This window comes from Microcaecilia unicolor, chromosome 6 (assembly GCF_901765095.1).
Source record: "Microcaecilia unicolor chromosome 6, aMicUni1.1, whole genome shotgun sequence".
Taxonomy (NCBI): Eukaryota; Metazoa; Chordata; class Amphibia; order Gymnophiona; family Siphonopidae; genus Microcaecilia; species Microcaecilia unicolor.
Genome location: NC_044036.1, coordinates 54,704,607 through 54,721,223, shown reverse-complemented (window position 1 = coordinate 54,721,223; position 16,617 = coordinate 54,704,607). Strand labels below are relative to the sequence as shown.

Sequence of the window (16,617 nt, the reverse complement as noted above, 5' to 3'; positions counted from 1 at the left end):
GTCAAGAATACGAAAGAACCTTCTCTGAATGGAGTCCAAGATTAAGAGAGCTCTGAAAAAGAACTAAAGCCTAGGCCCCCTAAAAGGAGTCAGAGTAGGGGCACTTTCTGAAAAACTTGTGGTTTGCATTGAAATGCTCACACTGAATCAATCCACAGTAAAAGTTACCAAATGTTTTCTAGGTTTTACCACTGACTACTTGGATTGTCATCTGTTTCTATGAATCTCTCCTGTCCTGACTTCAAGGAGTCTCTCCTTTGTTCTTCATATTTTTTCCTTCATAGAGAAAGCATAATGATTCAGCATTACTATGATGCATCTTTTTCTCAGAATCGAAATTGGAACGACCCCAAACCTCATTTAAGCCCTCTGATTTCCTGGAGCGAATAAGAATGACCCAACTAGCCGCCACCTGTTATTTCAAGCCCGGATTCCTAGTCTTCAGTCCTTTGAGTAGAGGAGTAGCTTAATGGTTAGATCAGTGGACTGAGAACTACAGAAGATTGGATCAAATCCCACAGCAAATCCTTGTGATCTTGTGCATGTCATTTAACTGTCCACTGCTTCAGGTACAAACTAGATTGCAAGTTCTTTGGGGACAGGAAAATACCTATGGTGTTGACATTATAAGTAGCACACTGTGCCATAATATGTACTGTTAGCTCATGCTTTTTTCAATTGTAGATCAAACTCCAAAATCCCTTCCCTCCCCCCCCCCCCCCCCCCTTTTGGTATAGACTTGGATGAGAATAGATACATTTAGACTTTGGGAATGGGATCATATTCATGCCATTCCTTACAGGATCCATCAGAGTCCTTTCTGTCTGCAAATTTCCCATAAAATCACCATGAAGCTCTGCAGGCAGCCCACATGAAAAATAGAACATGAGTTCCGTATTCTGCTTTTGCAGGCCAGCACAGTAATGCAAAGACTGAGTGAGAAGGAGCAACAGAAGTGATTCTAGGATGAAAGAAGTGGCTTTGGAAAAGTTTCTTAGAACTCTGTATTGGTGGGCGGAGCCAGGAGGTGGTACAATATAGGCATGACACAGACTGACTGTTATGATTCTGCCGGTTTGGCTGAGGGGGAGGGGGGGACGTCTCTTCTGATTGGCTGCCAGGGGTTGTGCTGACCGTCAGGGGATAGTACTTTAGCCTGCAGCTGAAGAGTTTCTCTGCTTTTGCGTTACTTACTTGGTAGTAACAGGAAAGCCTGATAGGGTTCTTTCAGAACGTGCACTAGGTTCTGACAGGGATCTGTGTTGTATTGGAGAATTCTTTTCCTTCCCTCTGGGTTAGCTGCTGCTGTGTGTGTGTGTGTGCCTAGCTCTGTAATCAGGGTCAGCTACTCGTTTGTTTAGTGGGGGCTGGGCATTGCTCAGCCTCCAGGGCTCTGGGCTGAGTGAGAGCGTTCTCCTTTGTTTGTTTGTTTTAAGGATTTCTCTTCCCAGTGTCCCGGCCTGCTGGCTCAGTGAGTTTAACCCTTTCTGTACTGTGTGTATTGTATTCCTGCCTCTGCCAGTGTGTTTGTTGGATGGGCCCCACTCCCTCTCGGGAGGGGAAGCGTTCTCTCTGATTGTTTGTTGATTTATGGCACTCTCTCTCTCTCTGCTGGCTCTACAAGCTTAACCCTTTGTGTTCCGTGTGCCTCTGTCTACAGTGGGTTTGAGGCAAAGGCTTTCTGCCTTCCTTTTGTGTCTGGGTCCTCTGGCTTCTGCCTGGGGCTCCTACCCTGGTGTGGGGGGGGGTTGCTGTGTTAGTTCCCCTGTCCTGCGCTAGTCCCCTGCATGGGCGTGGCCCTCTCTGGTCCTTTGTTTCCCCCTCTGCCCTATTGCTGGTGTTCAGCGCATATCTGGCATCTTGGGGCCCTCTGGGTTCTTTCACCCCTCCCTGTGTGTGATTGGGTTCCAGTTCAGCCGTGAGGCTCGCACGAGTGGCTCTGTGTGCGTGGGTTCCGGTTCGGCCGTGAGGCCCGCCTGTATGCCTATTTCCCTTCTTCCTGAGGGACTGTGGGGAGGGGTAGCTTAGGGGGTATTGTGTAGCTGGGGTGTGCGGTGGTGGGTCGGTCTCCCTTTGGCCTGGGTCGGCGCCCTGCTGGCCTTGGCCAGGGCCCAAGGGCTCACGACCAACCCAATGGATTACAGAACGCAAAAGCCATGAGCTCGACCGATCCATCCCCCATGCAGCTGCTCCAGCAATTGCATGCTCAGCTACAACAGGTATCGGGAGTCGTGAACGCACTGTCTCAACGGGTAGACACGCTGACTGTCATGGGGGCTGCGGAGGGCCCGCCAGCAGCTACTCGCCGGGTTCCCACGCATGCGGCCGAGGGATTCGGGTGGCTACGCCCCCGAGGTACGAGGGCGACAGTAAGACCTGCCGGGGGGTCCTCAATCAATGCCAAATTGTCTTCGAGTTGCAGGCCCGGGATTTTCCTTCGGATCGGGCGAAGGTGGCTTATATTATCTCTCTACTGGCAGGCCCCTCTCTGGCCTGGGCCTCGCCCTTATGGGAGAAGAAGGATCCCCTCCTGGATAATTTGGCAGAGTTCTTGAAACAATTTCGGCTCATCTTTGAGAAACCCGGGAAGCCCTCTTCGGCGGTGACTCAGCTGTTGAACCTACATCAGGGGCGACTCTCTCTGGGTGAGTATGCCATCCAGTTTCGGACCTAGGTTGGGATAACCCAAGCCTGACTGCGGTATTCTGGCATGGGGTCTCGGCCAACATTAAGGACGAACTCACAGGCCGGGAGCTGCCCTCAGATCTGAACGACCTCATCCGTCTCTGCACCCAGGTGGACATCCGGTTCAGGGAGCGGGCCTGTGAACGTCGCGCTGGTCAGCAGGTTGCAGGGGCTAACTCGAGGAGCTCGCACAAGAGCCCTGCTTCCCCGTCGCTGGGTGTGCCCGATGGGTCTGAACCTATGCAGGTTGACCGGGCGGCCCAGGAGAGACAGCGGAGACGCTCTAAGGGGCTGTGCCTGCATTGTGGAGTGAAGGGGCACTTTGTCCGTGAATGCCCGAACAGAAAGAAGTCGGGAAACCAGCAGCCCTGATACCGGCTAGGGAGATCGGGTCAGGGCCAAAGTTCTTCTCCCCTTGGATGCAGGTTTTGGTGCCAGTTCTACTGGCGATTAAGGATACCCCTTGTTTTGAGGCGCTAGTTGACTCCGGGGCGGGAGGCAACTTTATCAGCGCGGACCTGGTGCGGGTTCATCAAATTCCTACGATGGAGTTACCTCAGTCCATCACTGTCTCAGCGGCTTGGGGACTGGTTCGGGGAGTTCTCCGCTCCAGGACCGTGCCTATGACCATACGGGTAGGAGTCTTACACAAAGAAGTTATCTCCTTCTACGTCCTTCCGTCGGCCAATGAGGCCATAATCCTGGGATTACCCTGGCTTCGCCTGCATAACCCTTGCATTGATTGGGCCCGGGGTGAATTGACGGCGTGGGGCCCGGGCTGCCAGAAGGTCTGTTTGGATAAGGTCTCGCCAGCCCCAGTTACGCTTCCTTTGGATCGAGCCAATGTTATGTTACCGGGGCCCTACAGATCCTTTGGAGATGTTTTTTCCAAACAGCAAGCAGAGATTCTGCCTCCTCATCGCTCCTATGACTGTGCCATAGAGCTACTACCTGGCACTGAACCTCCCCGTGGCCGCGTATACCCCCTATCCCGGCCAGAGACGGAAGCCATGTCCCAGTATATTCGAGAGAACCTAGCTCGAGGCTTCATCCGGCCCTCTAAATCGCCCGCGGGGGCTGGATTCTTCTTCGTGGAGAAGGATGGGGGGTTGCGCCCCTGTATTGACTACAGGGGACTCAATGCCATCATGCGGAAGGACAAATACCCCCTTCCCTTGATTTCTGAGATGTTTGACCGCCTCCAGGGGGCCCAGATCTTCTCCAAGCTCGATCTCAGGGGGGCCTACAACCTTGTGCGGATCAAGGAGGGGGATGAGTGGAAGACGGCGTTTAACACCCGCGACGGGCATTACGAATATCTGGTAATGCCGTTTGGACTTGCTAATGCTCCAGCCATCTTCCAAGCCTTCATGAATGACATCTTCAGGGATCTCCTGTATAAGTTTGTGATGGTCTACTTGGACGACATTTTGATTTTTTCAAGGGCTGAGGAAGAGCACCAGGAGCACGTGAAGACCGTATTGCAGCGGTTGAGGGAGAACCACCTCTATGTGAAACTGGAAAAATGTGAATTCCATCGCTCCAAACTGCTCTTCCTGGGGTACATCATTTCTAACCTCGGGCTGCGTATGGACCCCAGTAAGCTGACAGCCATCCTGCACTGGCAGCAACCTACGGGGCGTAAGGCTCTACAGCGCTTCTTAGGTTTTGCAAACTACTATAGGCAGTTTATTTGGAATTACTCGTCCCTGACTGCCCCCTCTTACTGCCTTGACTAAGAAGAACGCTGACGCTCGCAACTGGTCGCCTGAGGTGTGTCAGGCCTTTGAGAATCTGAAACAGGCATTTGTTGGAGCTCCAGTGTTGCGCCATCCCAACCCGACAAATAAATTTTTTGTGGAAGTGGACGCATCATCGGTTGGCGTAGGAGCAGTGCTGTCCCAGGCCCACCCCAGTGGGAAACTTCTCCCATGTGCATTCTTCTCTAAAAAGTATACCCCTGCCGAGAAGAATTATGCCATTGGGGATCAGGACCTATTAGCCATTAAATTGGCCCTGGAAGAATGGCGTCATCTGCTGGAAGGGGTGCAGGAGCCCTTCACGGTGTTCACGGACCATAAAAACCTGACTTATTTATGAGAAGCGAGAAGGCTGAATCCTCGCCAGGCCCGGTGGGCGCTATTCTTCTCCCGCTTTGATTTCATTCTGACTTATCGTCCAGCGGAGAAGAACATCAAGGCAGACGCCCTCTCCAGGTCCATGGAGGCTGACCTGGAGGAAGAACCCCTGCAGTATGTAATTAAACCCGATGTCATTGTGCCCGCGATGACGCTAGCAGTACCTGCAGGTATGACCTTTGTGCCACCCCGGCTGAGAGAAAAGACACTCCAATGGGGGCATGCCTCTCGAATGGCAGGACATCCCGGGATCCTGGGAACCAAGCGGTTCATCTCCCAGCAGTATTGGTGGCCTTCACTTGATCGGGATGTGCAGGAGTTCGTGGCTGCGTGTCCTGAGTGCGCCCAGCATAAAGCTGACCGTCGGAGACCCCAGGGGTTGCTGATGCCTTTACCGGTACCTGAGAGACCGTGGACCCACATTGCCATGGACTTTGTTACGGATCTGCCTAACTCTGAAGGGCACACAGTTGTCTTGGTAGTGGTGGACCGGTTTTCTAAAATGGCCCACTTCATACCCATGCCTACCCTTCCTTCGGCGGTGAAGCTGGCACAGTATTTCATCAGCGCTATTTTTCATCTCCATGGTCTGCCAGAATCTATTACCTCTGATCGAGGAGTACAGTTTGTCTCAAAGTTCTGGAGAGCCCTGAATCGGGCCCTTGAAATAAAGCTGAACTTTTTGTCGGGATATCACCCACAATCCAATGGCCAAACAGAACGAGTGAACCAATGCTTGAAGCAGTTCCTGCGGATGTATGTCAATGAGCTCCACAACGACTGGAGTCAGCTGCTGCCTTGGGCAGAATTCGCTCATAACAACCGAGTGAGCTCGGCCACGGGCGCTTCGCCCTTTTACATCGTATATGGACGACGTCCGCGGATACCAGCCCCCTTGAAAACCAACTTGGATGTCCCGGCAGCGGCCGATGCGGTGACCTCGCTCCAAGCAATTTGGTCATCAGTTCAGAAAGTGCTGCGAGTGACCTCCGCTCGTATGAAACGCCAAGCGGATCGGTCTCGCAGAGTGGAACCGCGCTTCCAGCCTGGCGACTTGGTGTGGTTGTCCACGCGTAATCTTCGTCTGAAGATTCCCTCCTCCCGCTTTGCACCTCGATTTGTGGGCCCGTATCCCATTGTGAGGCAAGAGAATCGGGTCTGTTATCAGCTAAAGTTACCACCTACATTACGGGTACATAACACCTTTCATGTGTCCTTGTTGAAGCCTGTGATTCTGAGAAAAGGGGCTTTGCCCGCGTTGCCTGCTAGTCCAGCCATCTCAGCCTCCCAGGGGGAATACGAAGTCCGGGATGTCTTGGATGCAAGGCGCTTCCGGGGACATCTCCAGTATCTCATTGCGTGGAAGGGATATGGACCGGCAGACAACTCCTGGGAGGACGCTACTCATGTCCATGCGCCAGTCCTAGTCAGACGGTTCCATCGCCTTTTCCCTCACAAACCTAAACCTCGTGGATGGGGTAGGGGGGGCCCTTGAAGGGGGGTGATGTTATGATTCTGCTGGTTTGGCTGAGGGGGAGGGGGGACGTCTCTTCTGATTGGCTGCCAGGGGTTGTGCTGACGTCAGGGGATAGTACTTTAGCCTGCAGCTGAAGAGTTTTTCTGCTTTTGCGTTACTTACTTGGTAGTAACAGGAAAGCCTGATAGGTTTCTCTCAGAACGTGCTCTAGGTTCTGACAGGGATCTGTGTTGTATTGGAGTATTCTTTCCTTCCCTCTGGGTTAGCTGCTGCTGTGTGTGTGTGTGTGTGTGTGTGTGTGTGCCTAGCTCTGTAATCAGGGTCAGCTGCTCGTTCGTTTAGTGGGGGCTGGGCATTGCTCAGCCTCCGGGGCTCTGGGCTGAGTGAGAGCGTTCTCCTTTGTTTGTTTGTTTTAAGGATTTCTCTTCCCAGTGTCCCGGCCTGCTGGCTCAGTGAGTTTAACCCTTTCTGTACTGTGTGTATTGTATTCCTGCCTCTGCCAGTGTGTTTGTTGGATGGGCCCCACTCCCTCTTGGGAGGGGAAGCGCTCTCTCTGATTGTTTGTTGATTTATGGCACTCTCTCTCTGCTGGCTCTACAAGCTTAACCCTTTGTATTCCGTGTGCCTCTGTCTACAGTGGGTTTGAGGCAAAGGCTTTCTGCCTTCCTTTTGTGTCTGGGTCCTCTGGCTTCTGCCTGGGGCTCCTACCCTGGTGGGGGGGGGGTTGCTGTGTTAGTTCCCCTGTCCTGCGCTGGTCCCCTGCGAGGGCATGGCCCGCTCTGGTCCTTTGTTCCCCCTCTGTCCTATTGCTCAGCGCGTGTCTGGCATCTTGGGGCCCTCTGGGTTCTTTCACCCCTCCCTGTGTGTGATTGGGTTCCAGTTCAGCCGTGAGGCTCGCACGAGTGGCTCTGTGTGCGTGGGTTCCGGTTCGGCCACGAGGCCCGCCTGTATGCCTATTTCCCTTCTTCCTGAGGGACTGTGGGGAGGGGTAGCTTAGGGGGTATTGTGTAGCTGGGGTGTGCGGTGGTGGGTTGGTCTCCCCTTGGCCTGGGTCGGCGCCCTGCTGGCCTCGGCCAGGGCCCAAGGGCTCACGACCAACCCAACGGATTACACTGACAGAGAAGTAACAAAATGTTCCATTTACACTACACTATTGATATTAAATACTGAGTACTAAGATTAGGACACTACACAGCACATGATCATCCATCATTCTTTGATTAAAGGAACAATAACAAATATCTTGTGCTGCCATGGCGTAGACTATTATGCTTATCAAATAAGGTGATATATTCATGCATTTATATGATGGAGATCTCACAGCAATCTGTTCCATTTTGAAATATTTGCACTAATTTTTGCTTTCTACAGATTGATTGTTAATGTTTTTATTACAAAGACGGGCAAGGTAAAACTGCAGTACATCAAGGACAGCATTTTCATATTTTTATGTGAATAATTATGCATGTTTAATGCCCTCTGGCCTAAGAATACTTCCTGGTACCTGTAGGGTCTAGATCCTAATCTGCATTAGTGCATATTAAGGCTCTTGTATTAATCTGCATTAGATGCTAACCGCACCTAACACATCATGACATGGACTACCGCAGGACATGCTGTAGCAGTAACCATGAGCTAAATATATATATTTTTTGAGGGGTGTATGTCGGGGCAGAAAGTGGGGAGTCCTGCATTAACGAGTTAGTGCATCTACATTACCATGTGCTAACTGGTAGGCGTATGGATAATGCAGGAGCTCTTACAGCCTTCAAAACAGGAGGCAGTAAGTGCGCCCACTGTAATTTTGAAAAAAAATGGCCATGCATTAATGGCAACATTGGCATATGGATATTGATTGGAAAAAATAGAAAATCAGGGTTTTTATGGCCACATTATAAATGGCCAGTGCACAAGAAAGACCCACATAGCCCATTTTTTGTTACAGCTTAGTAAAAGGACCCCATTATTAGTAGAGGAGTGGCCTAATGGTTAGTGCAGTTTGCTTTGAGCCTGCCAACCTAGGTTTGATTCCCACTGCAGCTCCTTCTGTCTTTGGGCAAGCCACTTAAACCCTCCATTGCCAGGTACAAAAAAAAAAATTAGATTGTGAGCCCTGTAGGGACAAAGAAAGTACCTGCAATGTGTACAGCATGTGATATCTTGCACGTTGCAGGTGAGTAAACGGACCGTTGTGAGTATGTTGAAGTTACACATCTCTTTACACTTTATTGTGATAGATACAGAGATATGTTGGGAGCCTTGCTTGATTTGGGCAGGAAGGGATTGTCACCATAAGGATTCTTTCCTACTTTATCCATTGTGCTTCTGAAACAACTAGAAATGACTCACTAGTAATAAGATAAATAGTATAAATAAATGGAAATGTTTGAGTAAATTGGTATTTTAAAAATTAGATCTAGCTTGTGCATTATAATTGAATATTCATATAATCTCATCATTAACCAATGGGGATGATACATTTATCATTGCCAATTTACAAGTAAATATTAGCCCAAGCTATGAGAGAAAAATGTTTACTGAATGCTAGTCAAACACCATGTGCATATCTTAGCACTTCAGTAACACAATAAATGTATTTTAATTGCTGTTTCATGCTTGAATCATTTTGAGTGGCTCAGAATAATTTGATTTATATGTAGCCTTTGATCAGTGTATCTGCATTGCTTGAATGTTGTCGGACTTCTGGCATCGAGAAGTGTAGCCGTTTTATAACACATGCTTTTAATCACTTTGAAACTGTGATATTAGACCAAAGCCTTACAGAGTGGGCCATGCAATCAATCCTGGTAAATAAATAAAAAAGCCTGGAGTTTCTCATTTTTAAAATATGATAGAATGCTACATACCAAAAGAGCAATTGTGGTAATAAAAAAGAGTTGTGTTTAAATGTATTGCCTGGAATTTGTTACTTGTTAAATCGTGTCATGTCTGTGATACTAAGGGGTTAATTTTTGAAACAGAAAAAGTCCAAAAAAGAGCACAAAGTAACAGATGGATGTTTTTATGCAAAAAAAAAAAAATAAATCCAAATCGCAATTTTCAAAACTTATTTTTAAGAAGTTTTCCTATGCAGTTCATCTGAATCCCAAGGGGGCGTGTTGGAGGCATGTTTTGGGTGGGACTAGGGAAGGTTTATGATTTGGACATTTTTATGCAATAATGGAACATTGTAAAAACATCCAGGGCACAAAATAGGCTATTTTTGGCTAGACCTGTTTCAAAAACGACTGTGTCAAAAAGGTACCCAAACCAACCAGATAACCTCTAAAGGGATAATGACATGACCCCACTTAATCCCCCAGTGGTCACTGACCCCCTTCTCACCCCCCTAAGAGGTAAAAGTGACAGTACATACCAGGCTCTATGACAGCTGCAGATATCATGGCCATTCCTCTTAAAGCAGCAGGCAGGTCCCTGGAGAGCCTAGTGGTCGGTACAGTGGACTGTAGAGAAGAGGTCCCAGACCAATATCCCACTATAACTGGTATACTTGTGGTGGAAAGTGAGAGTGCCCCAAAAACCACAAAATACCTACTGAACCCACATACAGGTGACACCTACAGGCATAAGGACTATTGTAGTAGTGTACAGTTGGGTATTTATTTATTGCATTTGTATCCCACATTCCCCCACCTATTTGCAGGCTCAATGTGGCTTACATAGATTTGTTAACATTGTCATTTCAGGATATCAGATACAGTTCGTAATGTGTAGCGATTAAGGAAGGGAAGAAAGAAGAAGGAAGAGAGTGATTAGGGTAGTTATAGAAGGTGGGCGTTCATACTTCAGTGGGTTGGTGAGGTGACTTAGTGAGGCTATAGGTTCTCATTGTAGGCCTTGTTGAAGAAGAATGTCTTCAGAGATTTTCAAAAGATAGTTGTTTCGTTGATTGCTTTCAAGTCTGTAGGTAATGCATTCCAAAACTGCGTGCTCATGTAAGAGAAGGTTGTGGCATGCATCAGCTTGTATTTAAGTCCTTTGCAGCTGGGGTAGTACAGGTTGAGAAATTTGTGGGATGATCTTGTGGCATTTCTGGGAGGTAGGTCTACGAGGTTTAGCATGTAGATTGGGGCATCTGCGTGAATGATTTTGTGTACAATCGTGCAGATCTTGAACACAAGTGGGAGCCAGTGAAGTTTCTCTCTTAGGGGTTTTGCACTTTCATATTTAGTTTTTCCAAATATGAGTCTGGTGGCCGTATTCTGGGCAGTTTGGAGTTTTTTGATTGTCTGTTCTTTGCACCCGGCGTACTGTGCATTGCAGTAGTCCAGATGACTTATTACCTACCACTGACTGTACCAGGGTACGGAAGATGTATCTCGGGAAGAAAGGTTTTACTCTTTTGAGTTTCCACATGGTGTAGAACATCCTTTTCGTCGTGTTTTTCACGTGGGTATCAAGAGTGAGGTTTCGATCGATGGTGACTCCAAGAATTTTCAAGTTTTGTGAGACAGGAAGGGAACAGTATGGTGTGATTATGGTGGAGAAGTTTTTTGTGTTATGTTGTGAGGTGAGTACAAGACATTGTGTTTTTCTGCGTTAAGTTTTAGTTGGAATGCATCTGCCCAAGTGTGCATTATTTGAAGGCTTTGGTTGATCTCGTTGGTGATTTCATTTAGATCATGTTTGAATGGGATGTAAATTGTGACGTCATCTGCATAAATGTAGGGGTTGAGGTTTTGATTGGCTAGTAGTTTGGCTAGAGGTATCATTATTAGGTTGAATAATGTTGGTGAGAGAGGGGATCCCTGGGGGACTCCACACTCAGGTATCCATGGGGGTGATCTGTCCGCGTTCATTGTTACTTGGTATGATCTTGTGGTCAGGAATCCTTTGAACCATTTGAGAACTGTGCCTCCTACTCTGAAGTATTCTAGTATATGTATTAGTATATCATGATTAACCATGTCAAAGGCACTGGACATGTCGAATTGCAGGAGGAGGATGTTGTTCCCAGTCGCAATTGCCTGTTTGAATGAGTTCATTGCGTACACTAGTACACTACACTAGTATACTACATTTTTTGCTATTCCTGGAGGGCTCACCATAAAATATAAGGGAGTTATGATGTGATGTGTACCTGGGATTTTTTTTAATGTGAAGTTCACTGCAGTGCCCCATAGACTGCCATGCTGCTCTGCTGGGATGTCTGTGTGGCCAGTCTAGTAAGACTGCTGGTCCCCAGACATCCCAATGGCTTGTTTTGTGTATTTTTTTCCTTGGACATTTTTTGTTTGAAAATGGCCTTTAAAGATGCACTGAGCACATAAACATCTAAAATGTTTATCTAAAATAGGATGATTTTTGAACCAAAAAGATAAGACATTTTTGTGGTTAAAAAATGACCATGTTTGGCACTAGATTTTTGGATGATTTTAGCAAAATGTCCAAAATCTGATTTGGACATCATATTGAAAATGGCCCCTCCATGTGTTCTCCAAGAAGCCCATTTATGAGTGACCTAATAGATATTCAAATTTCTATAGCCCAGTGACTTAGAACCAGATTCACTAAGGCTTTTCTCATATTCTATGTCTATGGGGAAACAAACGTAGGGCCTCTTTTTTCAAGCCGCTTCCGCACAGTAGTGCCGACAGAGCCCATTCAAAGTGAATAGGTTTTGTCGGCATTGCTGCACCAGGAACCGGTAGCATTGCTTGATAAGACGCCCATAGTAAATTAAGCCTTTAGGGAGTAATTTGACCAACTTTTTCTTTTATAGAAAAGACCTCATTTACCCTTGGAAAGGGGCTTTTCTACAATTATTCCTGGGTTATGCATATATTAACTAGGCACAGAGAACAATCATACCTACCTTTACTTGACCTTTACAGGCGTGTTTGAGGAAGAATTTGTGCAAAGTGTGGGCGGAGTCAGGAAGTATACACTATTTTATAAAATACACCTGTAAATTTACACCAAGTTGGTACAGATCTACACAAGTTGTGCTTACCTGAACTTCTTACAGGTTTTCTGAAGCTATATTACAAGGAGGCATAGGCACTTTTATTGCTTTTAAATAGCCACAAAATAGGTGCCTCTTGGACCTCCTTTTAGGTACCCTGAGAATGTGCAATAGGAGCTTCCTAGGTGCTTAGAATACTTCTGTAACCTGATATCGATGCACCTAACATTAAGGCAGCCCTCACATAAGCCAGCTATAGAGCTAGCATCAGTGTGAATGCCTAAATGCAGCAGTAATCTGTAAGTTACATTTGTAAGTGGGAGCTGTGCTTTGCTCCTATGCACCCCCCCCCCCCCTTGCAACTATGCACTATGGGGCCCTTTTACAAAAGCTTAGCACATGCTAACAGAATTAGCATGAATTAAATGCTAAGAAGCCCACACTACCCTGGATTCTAAATATGGCGACTAAATTTGTGCATGCGAAACAATGTGAACTGACAATTTACGCATGCAAATTGATAAATGAGCCAATCAGTGCCAATAATTGACTAACAACCAGTTATTGGTGTTAATTGGCCTTAATTGTGATTTATGCACACGTCACATTCTATAACGATGTGCAAGGAAATCCTATAGCACTTAAATTCAAGGGACCATGGCCAGGGGTGTTGCTAGAATTTACGTGCATTGTTATAAAATAGACCCAATTGGTACATAACTTAGGTGCTTGAATGTACACTTGCTTTCAGCAGGCGTAATGGCCGGTGCCTTAAGTTAGGTGCCGTTTTTGCGCTTAGCTACTAATCTATAAAGGGCGCAGAACCTTTATAGAATAACGCTCAGTTCTTACATTTTTCAAGGCTGATTTCTCTGCACCGTTTATAGAATCTAGCCCGTTATGCCTGTGGGCTTCTTAGCATTTAGCACATGCTAATTCCGTTACTGCACCCTAAACTTTTGTAAAATGGACTCTATGGGGCTCATTTTCAAAGCACTTAGACTTACAAAGTTCCGCTCATTTTTGAAAGAGAAAAAACATCTAAAAGGTGGCATAAAGCAGCATTTGGCCATTTTTCTCACAAAAACGTCCAAATCGGTATTTTCAAAACATATTTTTCAGACGTTTTTCTATACTGTTCGCCTGTAGTGCATCCAAATCTCAAGGGGACGTGTTAAAGGACGGGATTTGAGCATTCCTAAGACTTGGAAGTTTTTCTGCGGTAATGGAACAAAACAAAATGAAAACTAAGATGTTTTGAGCTAGACCTGTTTTTACAACAAATAAGGCACAAAAAAGGTGCCTTATATCAGTGTTTCCCCAAGTCCATTCTTAGAGTACCCCTTGCCAGTCAGGTTTTCAGGATATCCACAATGAATATGCATGAACTTGATTTGCATACACTGCCTCCATTATATGCAAATCTTTCATGCATTTTTTTTATTACATTTGTACCCCGCGCTTTCCCATTCATGGCAGGCTCTATGCGGCAGGCAATGGAGGGTTAAGTGACTTGCCCAGAGTCACAAGGAGCTGCCTGTGCTGGGAATTGAACTCAGTTCCTCAGTTCCCCAGGACCAAAGTCCACCACCCTAACCACTAGGCCACTCTTCCACTCATATTCCTCCACTCCTCCACATCATATTCGTTGTGGATATCTTGAAAACCTGACTGACAAGGGGTACTCCAGGACCGCACTTGGAAACACTGCCCTAAATAATCAGATGACCACTGGAGGAAATTGGGGATGACCCCCTCCCACCCTCCCAAAAATGTGAATAAAAAGATGACTTACCAGCTTCTATGACAGCCTCAGATGTTATAGCCAGGTCTATTACAGAACATGCAAGTCCCTAGAGCAGTGTAGTGGCTGGTGCAGTGCACTATGGAGTGGAAGACTCGGGTACCTATCTCCCTCTACCTGTCACACTTGTAGAAAATGTGACCCCCCTCCCAAAGTCACCTAAACCCTACTATATCCACATATAGGTGCCCCCTTCACCCATAGGGGCTATTGTAGTGATTACAGTGGGGGGAGTAGGTTTTGGAGGGCTCAGGGGATAGAATAAGGCAGCAAAGGTGAGATGTGTACCTGGAAGCATTTTTACGAAGTGCACAGAGGTGCCCTATTGCTCTCCTGGGATGTCTGGGGGACCAATCTGCTAAAAATGCTGACTCCTAGTACATCATAATAGCTTGATCTTCTCTGTTTTGCACTTATTCTGTTTTTTTTTTTCCAAAAATGGATCAAAAAACAAAATGTCCAAAACACAAAACCTTCTTTCAAACAGTATTTTTTTGGAAAAAAAAAAGAAGACATTTTTCTTTTTTGAAAATGACCTTCCTTCCTATTCATATTTAGGACATTTTGTGCAAAACGTCCAAAGTCGGACTTAGACGTCATATCAAAAAGGCCCCTCTACGTAACTTTGTAAGTCTATGTGCTTGGAAAATATGCCTCCACGTAAGTTAAAAATGTAGTTGCAGAACAACTTTTAGAATTTTTGCACTTATGCACATGTGTGCACTTGTTCTAAACATTTACGCCCACATAAATATAGGTGCCTACGTTATAGAATTGCTCTTTTAGGATGTGTGCAGGCTAGTCAATAGTCATTTCACAATATTGTATGTAATGTCATGCGGTATCCTGGTTACCCCACTTAGATCCATAGAAATAAAGCTGAACAGGTAAGCTGTAGGTGATTTTACCATTGTCTCTGTCAAACGTTAATTGCAAAAAAATTAAAATTAAAGAGCTATGCTCCCTTCATATGCAGGCCCTTTTACTAATCTGCAGTAAAAGGGGCCCTGTGCTAGCAGTGGCAGCTGTTTTTGCCACGCACCAGGGTCCCTTTTACTGCAGTGGGTGAAAATAACCAAAAATGAAATGGTCATGCGGTCTTTTCAGGGGGAAAGCAGTTATCGCCACCCATTGAAGTTTTGGTAAGGGCTCCTGTGCTAACTCGGCAGTAACCAGGCAGCCATTACCACCACGTAACCCCCTGTGGAAATATTTTTTCAATATTTCTGCTAGCGCCGGAAATGACACGTGTTGGGGGGGGGGGGGGGATGAAACTACCGCCAGCACCTGCGAGGCAACCCTTTAGTAAAAGGGCCCCACAGTTAGCTAGTTATAAAAATATTTAGGCCAATACAAATGTATCACCTACAACTTCATTACTAATATTTAACGAACTATCATGCATTCAGTTATATGCTATTGTTTACATTCTAGACAGTGAAGCAATTTTTAGTACTATCTCAGTTTTCCAGTACTTACGAGCAAACAACAGTAAAGATATTGATTGTTAGTCTAGACAATAATTGGTGATAAACACACAAATTTCCAAGGACAATGACCTCCTGCTTTCTCCTGTTCCATTCTCTCTCTCTAATATATTGTTCTTTTCTTCGTTGCTTTTCCTCTGTGGATCTCCTTTGGTTTTTCTCTTCCCTTGCTTTCTGCATGGCTTCAAACTTATTCTTCACATCACCCTTACCAAGCTTGGGCACATAGCTTTTTTGGACAGGTTTAGATGTAGAAAGTAGAATCTTTTGTTAAGAGGAAAGTAAAGAAAAGAGAAGAAAAAGGAGTTGAAATATACTGAGAGACAGTAGATGACAAAAGAATTTATTAGGCAGAAAAGAAAATAATTACAAAAGGAAAGCGTATGTCACATTATTTGTCAACTGCTTGAATACAAGATGAATGTTACTGTGCTTCTTTAGATAGGATTCTGCTACATTTTTTTATGTTCTTGTATGTTGCCGTTATGTGGACAATAAAACAATGAGGCAGACCTTGTAAAAAAAAAAAAAAACAATGTCTTTATTAGTAGATTAAAAGCTCCCAGGTATTCAACATAAAATGCCCGAAATGGCCATGTTTTGCCAGTATAAAAATGGCTGCATCAGGGGCAATATGTCACTGTAAAAGACATTTTTTTTGGGGGGGGGGGGGGGTTTACAAGGTCTGCCTCATTGTTTTATTGTCTGTATTGGATTTGGTGGACCGACTGCCTTGTTTTCTGACTGTTGCTGTTATATGCCTTCATAACTAATTTAAAAAATCAAGTAAAAAGAAAAAAAGGAAAGTGAACATTCAGAAATTATTGAGGTAATTTCTCCATCTTTTAGGGCATGATTTGTCAAGGTCTTTTCTCATAACGGTTGAGTGTGACATAAACTCAAAGGGAGACTTACATCACAAACTTCTTGTAGAGTGTGATATATTCCCTAAATCTTTGATTCAGAAATTCATACACAATACAAGCATGGCCATATTGAACTAGATAGTGAGCTCCTCATGACAGATACTTAAGGGGCTCTTTTCCTAAAATGCACTAGAATCTGGACTTAACTACTAATGGTAACACAGGATTTTACTT

At 45.8% G+C, this 16,617-nt stretch overlaps 1 protein-coding gene across 4 annotated transcripts in view; it reads right to left on the bottom strand.

Annotated features, from left to right (window-relative positions):
• Positions 1–16,617, bottom strand: part of NEXN (nexilin F-actin binding protein) — a 127,481-nt gene that overhangs the window by 91,520 nt on the left and 19,344 nt on the right. For all 4 annotated transcript variants that reach the window (XM_030205558.1, XM_030205559.1, XM_030205561.1 and 1 more), the window contains exon 3: positions 15,590–15,781. In XM_030205558.1, the coding sequence (XP_030061418.1) occupies positions 15,590–15,781 (192 nt within the window). The remainder of the gene's footprint in view (positions 1–15,589; positions 15,782–16,617) is intronic.